The sequence below is a fragment of the Myotis brandtii genome, unplaced genomic scaffold (genome assembly GCF_000412655.1).
Source record: "Myotis brandtii unplaced genomic scaffold, ASM41265v1 scaffold284, whole genome shotgun sequence".
Taxonomy (NCBI): domain Eukaryota; kingdom Metazoa; phylum Chordata; class Mammalia; order Chiroptera; family Vespertilionidae; genus Myotis; species Myotis brandtii.
Window position 1 is genome coordinate 426,160 of NW_005360846.1, and position 12,318 is coordinate 438,477.

Genomic DNA, 12,318 nt, shown 5'->3' on the forward strand with positions numbered 1-12,318 from the left:
AGCAGGGGAGGGCAGTTAGGGGTGATCAGGCAGGCAGGCAGAGAGGTTAGGAGCAATCAGGCAGGCAGGCAGAGGGGTTAGAGGCAATCAGTCAGGCAGGCAGAGGCAGGGGCGATCAAGCAGGCAGGCAGGTAAGCTGTTAGGAGCCAGTGGTCCCAGATTGCGAGAGGGATGTTCGACTACTGGTTTAGGCCCAATCCCTGTGGGGGATTGGAGAGGGTGCAGGCTGGGCTGAGGGAACCCCCCCCTCCATGCACGAATTTCGTGCACCAGGCCACTAGTGTATATATATGTGTGTGTGTGTGGTGTGTATATATAACATATATATATATATACACATTTACATACATATGTACATATACATACCACATACACATGTACATATTTTAGAAAGTTTCACACTGAAAAAGTTGTTCATAGACTTTTTAGTAGTAAAGAGTAAGCATTCATTATATGGGAACTTTATCCTGTGGCTACATCTTCCCTTAACAGTGAGAAGTAAATGAGCCATTATGGTCTTTCTCCATATGCATTTTTAATTTTCTTTTTTCTGGTCTTTAGGTGCAGCAGAAGGAAAGTGGCTTAAAACATAAGTCTTTTCTGGACTTCGCGGGTCTTGATTTGGAGATCTTCTGGAATTTTTACAGTAAATTAAAGCAAAAGTAGGTCAGAGTTTGTGATAAGGTGATAATCATATAAAAACACACTGCAGACACTGAGTTTTGCTATTCTAAATGAACGTTTTTTCTTCTAAGTTTTTTTTTTTTACTTCCCACTAGTTTATTGTTCTGATTTTAAAGATTTGGTTATTATGGAAAGTAACACCTAGATATAGAAATAACAAAAAAGTAATATTATATAGAAATTACACATTTTTATAAATCATTTGTGATTTGGGCGGTATTTTCCAAACATTTTCTCATTTGATTATCATTACAACCTTGTGGGATGAGCAGCTTAAGTATTATAGCAGTACCCTCATTTTACAGATGAGGAAACAGGATGAAAAATGCATTTCCTGGCACCACTGTGGGCAGTCAGGTGGGGTCTGTATTTGCAGACTCTACGTAGTACAGTGTTCTTTCCATTCCACCTTTTACTCCTCTGGGTTGGCATTGTTTTCACCAAGCCTGATGTCTAGAGAAGAGTCCTTTGTGGACTGTTCGGCTTTTTTTGGCGGGGGAGGGGAATAAAAGCAACTTGCCTTTTTGCTCTCTGATGTATTTTATCTTTCTGTAGCCCGAGGGAAGAATGCATCTGTGCCCAAACCCTGCTTTTGCAGCTCCTTCAGAGCTGCTTCTTGGTGCTGCAGAGAGACTCCACGGCTGCCTCTGAGGATGCAAAGGCTCCCCGCCAGAGCCCCCGGGCAGTGGAGGCCGCCAAGGAGCTCTATACACACTTATGTGATGGTAGGATTGGGGTTTTCTTTAATGTGATCCTGTGCTAGTCTTGCTGTGGAGAACAGGGGGTCCTCTGATCATGCAAGCCCAGTAAAGGGATTGCTTTGTTGGAAAATGAGTTTCCTTTGATCCTCTTTTGAATCTTATTTTGGTTTAGTGTTTATTCCCTCATCAATAACTTCCTCCTGGCTTCTGATATACGGTTGTCTGATATTGAGAGAAATTATTGTCACACTTTTTAGTCTTTACTGGGATGAGTTTGATAGATTGAGGGAGATGTTATAATGATAAATTGAAAATAAAACACGTGACTGACTGAAGTTATTTTTTTTTAAATATATTTTTATTGATTTCAGAGAGGAAGGAAGAGGGAGAGAGAGAGAGAAACATCCATGATGAGAGAGAATCATGGATTGGCCGCCTCCTGCAAGTCCCCCACTTGTGATCAAGCCCACAACCCGGGCATGTGCCCTTGACCAGAATTGAACCTGGGACCTTTCAGTTCGAAGGCCGATGCTCTATCCACTGAGCCAAACCGGCTAGGGCTGAAGTTATTTTAAGTCTTTGCCAAGTTGTGTCTCAAAAGGACAGGGAAATAATGAAATTAAAACTGATATGCATAGTCTTTAGTTAAATGTAAACAAACAAACAAAAAATAATTTCCTTAATTGCCTAGTGTGTACAGAAATATTTCTTTGCTCTGGTATTAACTGCAAAATGGAGAGTAATGAGTTTATAGGCTAGTTAATGCAGATATAGATATAGTAAGTGAATAGATGGAATAAATTAAAGCTGATTCCATTGTTCATTTTTGTCAGTGGTGGATAGGGTGGATGGAGACTCTGTGCCCATGGAAATACTAAAACAAGAAGTCAGGAATACCCTTCTCAGTGGAGCTGCCATCTTCTTTCCTGATCGACAGACCCAGCGGAACCATCTCTTCACCATGATGGTACATATATAAGTTAAAAGTATGGATTATATTCCTGATAAAAATGATGTAATAGAAGGCCTCGCCAGTGCTGTAGAACCAGGAAAAGAAATTTTCAAAATAACAATTGAAAAAAATAAAACCAATAATAATTATTTATAAATGATATGGTTACAGATTATTTGTTATTGCCTGTGTAGACAAGCATCTAATAGGATTACTGGTAAGAGTTTGATATGGAAAATTAGAGACAGCATTCTGAAAAGGCATTTCTATATGCAGCAGCTAGTTAACAAATGAATAAAAGTGCTCTGTGGGATGCATAAAAGCTTATTGAAATAAAGGACAGAACAGAAGTGTAAAATGTGGTTTCTGATGCTAAGGTCTTCAGTCCAGTTGGGAACACCTGCCACAAGGAAAAACGAACCCCATAGCATTAGGAGTAGAAGAGAATTGTGTTGATGCTAAATGACTAACAACGGTTTCAGAGAGGAGGAAGAATCTCTGGTTGTATTTCACTGTCTGCAAAGTTTGCATATCAGCTTGAGACACTGGTTTTCACATTTTGAGTTATAACCTTTAGATCTGACCCACTGGACTGTGGGCAAAGCTCAGTCCTACTTGTTTATTAGAAGTATTTACCAGGCAGCTAAGCAAAGGATTTTGTTTTTGTTTTTGTTTTTTGCTGGCATGTGTCCCACGGAGAAAAATAGAAAGAGTACATGTAACCTCTTGAATGACATTGCTATTAGCAGAGCAGCCCAGTGTAGCCTAGTAGCCCCATCAGGAGGTGTGATTTATATAACTGTCACCATAGGCTGTTCTGACTTATATAGAAAGAGCTTAGATCCTATTTAAAAACAAAGTTCACAAGAAATGCTCCCTGTCCCTGCTCTTTCCTCTTGCAATGGCATGCCCAGTGATGAAAAGTACCGGTGTACATCTTTTGGAAGTCATCTTCTTAAACATTTACAACGAGCTTTCCTGCAGGAAGCCTTGATGATAACTTTAGTCGTGAACAAAAAGTCAATTGCCATCTTCTGTTTAGATGGGTGGTTCTGCTCCCTCTTAGCACTAGGCCAGGTCTTAGTTGGGCACCGTGAGGTGGTCTGCTGACCCCGGCTTTCCTCATGCTTGGGAACAGAGGGCAGGGGCATTCATGCTGCTCTAGGTCATTGGAATGTCAATGAATAGATTTTCTGAATGTGCCATTTCTTGTTTTCTAGAAAAATGTCACTGAGCAGGAACATAAGCAATCCCTGCAGCTCACTTTCCGCTCACTGTGCACGTATTTTAGGTAAGTTTATAATTCTTTGCAATTGTCCAATATTTCAAATCTTTGCAAAGTTGGTTTCCTTTGCTATCCCTTCCTTTCATGTGCTTTTGGAGTAACCAGCTACATCCCTCTGCTCACCCAAGTTTCTGAGTGATAAACCACTTGTTGCAGGAGTGACTGAAGTAGTGGGAGAATGATAATCTTATCCAGACCTTAATCTAAGTCCCAGTCATTATAAGATAACTTAAAATTGAACCCATTGAGGATTTTTTTGAATACTTCAGTTTCTAAATAATTTTGAAAACAAAAACTGAAGCCCTGTACTGAAGTCTAAAAACCCAATTACATTAAAACCAACTGCAGAAGGGTAGCTTAGCAAAAAAAGTGCTTCGAGGGGATGGCTTGGAGAGTTTTGCTTGCTTTGACTTCTAATGGGCCTGTAGGCTATAGACTTTTTTTTTTAAGTCCTCACCGGAGGATATGTTTTTTATTGATTTGAGGGAGAGAAAGATAGACAAAGAGAGAGAGAGAACCATTGATGTGAGAGAAATATCAATCAGTTGCCTCCCGTAACCCTAAGAGGGGATCGAACTTGCAACCTGGGTATGTGCCTTGACTTTGAATCAAACCCATGACCTTTCGGTGTACAGGACGATGCTCTAGCCAACTGAGCCACACCAGCCAGAGCTGAAGGTATAGACACTTGAAGGAGGGAGATAAGTAACAGCCTGAGCTACTGTCTGCAAGTCAAACTATACTTGGTGTGGCTGCCAGACTTAGAGGGCTCTATAAAATCTGTTCAGAGTGGAGTATCAAGGATGATGAAAGAGGCTGGGGCTGTCATGTGAACATTTGAGACACGGAATGATTAGCCCAGATTGTCAAGTTAGCAGTCATGAGGTTAGGTGTGTTTCTTATTGGTGGTCAAGGTGGTTTATTCATCAGATTTATTCCTTGGAATCTCTTCTAAGGACTTGAGGATTTATGTGCCTGTGCTTACATAAGGACATGTGCTGGGACAGTGCCCCATACCCAGCGGGGACCATGGCTTTTTTCCTGACCCAAATTTATCTCATCCCATTGAACTGACACTGAAGTCTTGCTAGGTTCCTTTTTGGAACCTTTTAAGATAAAAACACATGTAAATCCACTTCCTGAAACAAGGTGTTGTGACTCATTTGTGTTCTTTCAGTGATAGGGACCCAGGCGGCCTTCTGCTTTTACCTGAGAAAGGCGACCTGGCCGACACGAACATCGGTGAAGTCCTGGCCGTCATGAGGACTCTCCTCTCTGTTGCTGCTCGAGAGGTAATTGATGGTTGCTCCCTGTGGTCTTTGCCTTCTTTTAGGAGCATGTGATAGAGCTGTCACTGCCTTCCCCTTCAACCCTCATTTACAGTATGAACATAGCTCTATTCCTGTGACCATCAATGAGCACACAGATTTCCCAGCCTGCCTTGGCTCCTAATCTGCCAGCTTTTGCAAATGAGTGAGGGGACATGTCTGTGACATGTTTTCTTCACTTGGGCATTTTTGAAACTCATCCATGTTCATGCATGTGCACAGTGTTTCCTTTATGAGTGTGCCACAGTTAATTTATCTGTTGTATTATGGAGGGGCAGTTAGGTCCAGTTTGGGGCAGTTACATAGCAGATATGATATGAATATGTCTTGTGGTTCTTATGTGCAATAGTTTATTCCTGGAGGTCAGGTGATTCTTCAGAGAAACTCCGGAGAATAAAGATGATGGTTAGAAAGCCATAGGGGACTAAGAATTGTTTTCTAAGGTGGGAGAGATTTGACGGAAGGCTCAGGGAGAGGAGCCACAGAGAAAAGGGACTGGATGATGTGAGAGGGAAACGAGATAATTGGTGGGGTAAGGTTCCTGAGGGGCAGAAGGAACCTTATGGAGTGAAAACCATTTGTAAAGGTTCTGAAAAGCTGAGGGCAAAAGAGGAGGTGTCGTAATACCTCTTTCTTGGTCACTTCTGGGTTGAAAGCTCTTTTGTGACCATTCTCATTTCCCTAGAATTTTTTTGCCAGTGACAGCTGCTGTCTTAAATGCCCTTGGCTGTGTTCTGTGAATGGCCTTATAAACACTTTCTCTTTGTCTCCTCCCTTGCAGTGTGAACTGTTGATGCTCAACAAGGCCCAAGCGGAGGTTGGCTCTGTGCTCTTCTCCCTGTTCTGGTCTGTCCAAGGCAGCCTGCTCTCCTGGTGCTACCTGCAGCTGAAGAGCACAGATCCTGGAGCCAAAGAGCTTGCCATTGACCTTATTGAAAAATGTGAGTTTCAGGACAAAATCCATGAAAACAGGTGTTTGGGTTTTGACTCTGCATGTTCTCACTTTTTAGTACTCATTCATTGAATGTACATATGGTTTTCTTTTCTTGATACAAATCGGATTTGTCTTTGGGTTGTTTTTTCTTCTTAAAATAGAATTCGGTAGCATATCTTTTTGCCCAAAGTTTCCTGTCTGAATATGGTAGCATGCCTAAGTTTTTTTTATTGCAGGCTTGGGTCATTGCACAACCTAAACATTGCCTCTGCAGTCATATAGCACTTCTAGATGATGTCACACTCTGCAGTCATATAGCACTTCTAGATGATGTCACACTCTGCAGTCATACAGCACTACTAGATGATGTCACACTCTTCAGTAGTCTGCCTTCCTTGTTTTAGTTAAGTCACCCAAAAGGGAAAGTCTTAAACCTTTAGAGTCTAAGGTGTGTGAGCACTGCTGTGATCTTTGCTGATTACAGAAAATATTCAGATTCATGTCCCATAAACCCACAGAAAATTATATGAAACTTAGCAGGTTCTGAGAAATTATATGTGGAAAATTTAGTTCCATCAAACTTGGTCTCAGCAGCTGTGACAAAAATGCTTACACTGTTGAGCCCTGCCACCTAAAGCTTGTCCCATGATATGGCACACCTAGTGATGGCTCATTGTAAACAAAGGGAAAGTAGCAACGGGGTCGGTCAGCCATGCAATTTCACTTACAAAAGTAATATCTCCACCTCTTTGAAAAGAAGCAAAAATGAATTACTCTAAAGGGAATCTTTTACTGGATTTGCATTGCTTTTCTTGCCTAGAGGAAAGCATTTGTATAGTACTTTCTGGTCTCCTGGTCTTTCTGATGTGGAATTTCCTTCATAGCTTCTGTGACAGCTTACCCTTGATGATGACCAAGCAAATGATATTTCTCCTGTATAACACATTTTCTTCCTGTTTTGGTAGATGTGGAACAGTTTCTGGGAAGCACAAGAGTGATTTTGGAGTCCCTTTTGTCACAGTATAGTGGAAAAACCATAGTAGAAAAACTATGTAATTCAGTGTTTTCAATGGCAGCTCGACAACTGGTAAGACAAAGTGGCAGCCATTTGTAAAGGGCAGGAGGGTCTGCAGTGGACACTAAGTGCTTTATTCATCTTCCTTTAGGTAATCTTTCTGCTGGACTTTTGCACTTTAGACATTTCCCACTGCAAACTCTTGAGAGAATTCAGTACCCTAACAGAGTTGTTGAAGAGGCTCTGCAGTGACCCTGAGGGAGGACTGAATAAGGTAACTTGAGTTCGACTTAAACTGCTGTGTATTTCCCTCACGAGTGATGTGACCATGCTTAGTGAAGCATACCACGGTACGGTACGGGTTTACAAAGATAAATGTTGTCGAGAAGACCCCCTATATTTTATCAGTGGTTTTGCCAATAAGGATAAATGCCAGTGTGAGTTTATTTGGTGAGGTCAGTGTTAGAAAGGAGACACAGAGAAAGCTGTGCATATATTAACTTCAGAATTTTATAGCACATCTACACTAATAAAAGACAAAGATGCTAATTGTCCCTTCGCTACGCCCCAAACCACGCCCACCAGCCAATCAGAGCGACTGTATGCAAATTAACCCAACCAAGATGGCGGCCGGCAGCCACAGAGCTGGAGCAAGCAGGAGGCTTGGTTGCCCAGGCGATGGAGGAAGCCAAGCTTCCCGCCTGCCTTGAGCTGGCTGTGGCCTCCGCTCATGGCAACAAAGTTTCAATTATAGAAGCTAAATAAATCCCAGATACCTGCTTCCAGTCTGCCTCCACTGGGAGCTTGGGTGGCTGGGGGCTGTGGCCAGCCTGCAAACAGCCATCAGCCCCTCACCCAGGATGGCTACACCCTCATGGGGTGAGGGTCCCCTCTGGGGGGCTTGGCCAGCCTGCAAACAGCCATCAGCCCCTCACCCAGGATGGCTACACCCTCATGGGGTGAGGGTCCCCTCTGGGGGGCTTGGCCAGCCTGCAAACAGCCATCAGCCCCTCACCCAGGCTGACCAGGCACTCCTATATAATAAAAGGGTAATATGCAAATTGACCCTAACAGCAGAAAGACTGGGAATGACTGGTCACTATGACACACACTGACCACCAGGGGGCAGACACTCAATGCAGGAGCTGCCCCCTGGTGGTCAGTGCGCTCCCACAGGGGGAGCTCTGCTCAGCCACAAGCCAGGCTGACGGCTGCCAGTACAGCGGTGGTGGTGGGAGCCTCTCCTGCCTCCTCAGCAGCGCTAAGGATGTCCAACTGCAGCTTAGGCCTGCTCCCTGCTGGCAAATGTACATTCCCTGAGGGCTCCCGGGCTTCCAGAGGGATGTCTGACTGCCAGCTTAGGCCCAATCCCCCAGGGAGCGGGCCTAAGCCAGCAGGTGGTCATCCCCTGAGGGGTCCCAGACTGTGAGAGGACACAGGCCGGGCTGAGGGACCCCCCCAAGTGCACAAATTTTTGTGCACTGGGTCTCTAGTAAAGTTATATAAAAACCATGTAAGTGAGTAACCAGAGTGAAATCTAGAAGTGAAAATGTATGTTGCAAGGCACAAGATGGGTTGGTATTTAAAAGAAATTTTCCCTCACTTTACTTTACAGGATACAAAGTTTTTTCACTATCTTCTTTGAGTCTCACAACTGTAGGAGTAGAAAGGGCATATATTAAAAAGTCAATTTTAAAGGTAAAAAGGCAAAGACTTAAACAAAAGAAGGAAGGAGAGTTGATGGGCTCAGATTTGCTAAAGTCCCAAATAGGACTTTAGGTCTTTAAATTCCTAACTCAGTGTTTTTTCCACTGGAAATTCATGCTAATAGTGATTTGTAAGAAATAGTACTGTTATAATTAGAAAATGAAAGCTAATCAGAGAGTCACTGTAGTGCAGTAGAAACCGCATGTCTGTTCTGTGGAATGTAAGTGTAGGATGCTCTGTATGTGTAGATGGGAATGTCAGGCATATTTTTAGCCTGTGTGGTGATCTGTGTAGGACTGTCAGGGGCTGTCTAGATCATGGATACGGCACAATCTATTGCGTATGGCTGGATGTAAAGTGATGAAAACCTTTCTTATCTTGTTTGTTTGCATAGCTGGATGTCGAGACTTGGCAACAGGAACAGCCAGTAGTGTTACATACATGGACTAAGGAGTCTGCCCACAATTATGAAAATAATTGCCACGAGGTGTCTGTCTTTGTTAGCCCAGGGGCAACCTATTTTGAGGTGGAATTTGATGAGAGGTGTGAAACTGAAAAAAGGTGAGACTCACATATTCTTCTTTCCCAAGCAATAATGGATCAAAAGTGAGAGAAGGGAAGTGACAGAGATTATGCTTTCGCAGGTATGATTATCTGGAATTTACCGACGCTAGAGGTGGAAAAACACGTTATGACACAAAAGTTGGCACTGATAAATGGCCCAAGGTGAGTGGTATTCTCCAAAAGAGATAAAATGCCTACTTCTGTATCAAGTCTTCTCCTTTTGGCATCCCTCAGGAGTAATAGATGTATGTCTTTGAAAAGACGCATTTATATTATATATTTGTAAAAGGAAGTGTTTATATCAGAATTCAGCAAACTACTACTGTCACCTATTTTGTAAATAAAGTTTTTTTTAACATAGCCATGCCCACTGTTTACATATCAACTATAGCTGCTTTGGAACTGCAATTTGCAGACTTGAGTAGTCATAACAGAGATGTATGGCCCAGAAAGTCTAATAATTTACTATAAGGTTCTTCATAGGAAAAGTTTGCCAATCTCTGGTCTATATCACATTGCCTAGAGTAAATGGATAGTTGTAATCCTTAGCAAGAAGGGCCCCAGGAGGGCCCAGACCATGGCAGTGAAAGCCAGGAGTCCCCCTCACAGTGAGGGCTGCATGACCGCTTGGGCGGGAGGTTCAGTGCTTTGAACTGCTGACCGTTCCTCTGCTGTCTGGGAGCACAGCACTGGGTGAGGTGAGCTCTGGCTGAGTAGGCAGTGGACAGAAGGGCATTGGGTTTAGAAACTGACCAGCAGTTTTCTGCCAACTTTCCTTACAAGGTACAGTTGTGAATTTTCTGTCTCAGCCACTCCTTTGTACATTTCTCCTCAGTAGCTTTGGTGGGAGTGATAAGATATAATGGTGAGCCTGTAACCCAGTTTTAAATTGAGATTTTTTTTGAGTCATGAAGAACATGCTTATTTTTTATTGAAATGCTGCCTCCTCAAACCTGTTTGACCACATGACTTTTTTTGTTTGTTTTAGAAAGTGACCTTTAAGGCTGGTCCTCGGCTACAGTTTCTCTTCCATTCTGACAGCAGTAACAATGAGTGGGGCTACAAATTCACTGTTACTGCTTATGGCCTGCCAGATGTTGCTGTGTCTTGGGGGTTGGATTTACAACTTCTTGTTTCCCGACTGATGGGACGTCTTGCTTCCCAGTGCATGGCGCTCAAGTCTGTGCATCGTAAGTCCACGTCCCTGTCCCTTCCCTTCTTGCTACAGCCACATTGAAGAGCAAGGTAGTGCTCTCTCTCCTTAAGGTGCCTCCACACGATGGAGGAGTAAAAGGTATTAATAAAATTCTCTTTGTTTCCTTTAAACCAAACCAGAATAAAATGTCTACTTGACACCATAGGGGAGGCTTAGTGGGGGAGAGAGCTGAGTTTTAGTAGCATCTCATCCTTCTTTTATAAGTGAATTTTGGTATATTCCAATAAGAAGGCAGAAATAGAGACTAAATTAATTTTAGTCTTTGGATTTTGTTTTAAAGTGATTTCTTCAATTTAGTTATGAAATTCATCCAGGAAACAAGAACTATATGGAATAAACTTACTAGAGTATTTTATGTCTGTATCATTTCTTGACTTTTCTGATGATAAAAGTAAAATATCATAGAAAAATTGCATAATGGAGAAAAGCCATCCTTAATCCTAACACCCAGAGATAATTATTATCAACATTTTAATTTATTTCCACCTAGTCTTTTTTTCTATGTCTTCATAAACACACATGTGATGAATATTTAATTGTTCAGTTTACAAAGTGTGAACATTTCACCATAATTAAACATTCCTGAATGGTCTCCTGTTAGACCCTAGGGGTGGTTCGCAGTCAGTTTTCAGCTTACGCAGATTAGTCTTTTCAGAGGTACCTTAGCTGAATTTGCTGCACAGAACGGCAGCGTTTCAGGACTTCCTATGGCTTGGGCTCATTTGGGGTATGCGTTCCTGAAGTTCACAGTTACATTTTGGTAAATGTGGGTGAATTCCCTCCAAGTCTTAATAATTCCCACATTTTAAAACCTTTTCTTCATCAGTTCAAATATTCTTAGTATAGTATGGAAAAAATAGAACTCTCATAAGCCTTCTTCTCTTTCCAGAGTTAGGAAGTAACATGGCAGTACCTCAGGCAAAAATGGCATTAGTCCTAAACTCCCCCTTGTGGAAACCTGTCTTCAGGCATCAGATATGTCCAGAGTTGGGACTAGAAGCAAGCTGGCCCACTCATCCACAACAAGATAGTAAGGAGGTATTTACTCTTCTGTTGTCTTTCTATTTGGAATGGAAAATGCTTACTAATACTTATTACTTTAAATTATAAATGTTTGTGTTTATATCTAATCACCCCTACTAAGTTGTTAGTTTCTTGAGGGCAGAAATTATCTCTTATTTATTTAGTGTTCCCACTGTGTGCCACAGGGGCCAGTGCATAATGGATGTTCAAAAATATTGAATAGGTGGCTCTTCAGTAAAATATACCAATTGCTCAGTAAATCTCTCTTGATGGAGTTATTAAACAAATATGTTAAGTCTGTTTCTAGTCCCCACTGAGTCAAGCTTTAGAGTAAAAGATTTCATGCTATGCTTTTTCGAGTGGTAGCATGTTATTTAGGCTTACAATATTTAAAACACTAAACAGGTTTGCCTGCTGTCTCTTTTTCATCTCTTTTCCTCTCTCTCTGTTCTACTACTTTTCCTTCCTTCTTCCCTCCTCTGCCCACCCCCAAGTTATTCAGTTAATTTATGAATGCAGGGACTCTTCCTCTCCTTTACCTCTCTGTTACATTTGGTTCCTTTGGACCCTCTCTTCTTTTGATTCCATGTTAGTCAACTGTCTTCTCTTACATCTAACTGCTACATCAGCCTCTCTTATTGACTTCACTTATTTCTCCTGTAAAGAGTAGGCTTAATTCAGGCTTTCTCTCCTTCCCTGCAACCTACCAGACTTTATCCTCTTCTCTCTTCTGCTGTCACATCTGTGTGAATAGTTCTAAATGTCAGTATCCAGAGCTCTGGTTCTTCTCCCAGACTTGCCAGTTACTCATCTTCCTGTTAGGTATTTTCATTTTAGGTCTGACTCCCTTTAACTCAGAAGTATAAAATCGGGATTACTCCCTGCCCCGTCCGTGACTGCTCACTCCTA

General features: G+C 42.1%; 1 protein-coding gene across 2 annotated transcripts in view; it reads left to right on the forward strand.

Annotated features, from left to right (window-relative positions):
- ZZEF1 (zinc finger, ZZ-type with EF-hand domain 1) overlaps positions 1–12,318 on the forward strand; it is a 106,996-nt gene that overhangs the window by 38,378 nt on the left and 56,300 nt on the right. For both annotated transcript variants that reach the window (XM_014541948.1, XM_014541947.1), the window contains exons 14-25: positions 562–662; positions 1,240–1,409; positions 2,219–2,352; positions 3,558–3,628; positions 4,800–4,914; positions 5,732–5,891; positions 6,850–6,971; positions 7,051–7,173; positions 9,001–9,167; positions 9,251–9,332; positions 10,159–10,360; positions 11,276–11,424. In XM_014541948.1, coding sequence (XP_014397434.1) covers positions 562–662; positions 1,240–1,409; positions 2,219–2,352; positions 3,558–3,628; positions 4,800–4,914; positions 5,732–5,891; positions 6,850–6,971; positions 7,051–7,173; positions 9,001–9,167; positions 9,251–9,332; positions 10,159–10,360; positions 11,276–11,424 — 1,596 coding nt within the window. The remainder of the gene's footprint in view (positions 1–561; positions 663–1,239; positions 1,410–2,218; positions 2,353–3,557; positions 3,629–4,799; positions 4,915–5,731; positions 5,892–6,849; positions 6,972–7,050; positions 7,174–9,000; positions 9,168–9,250; positions 9,333–10,158; positions 10,361–11,275; positions 11,425–12,318) is intronic.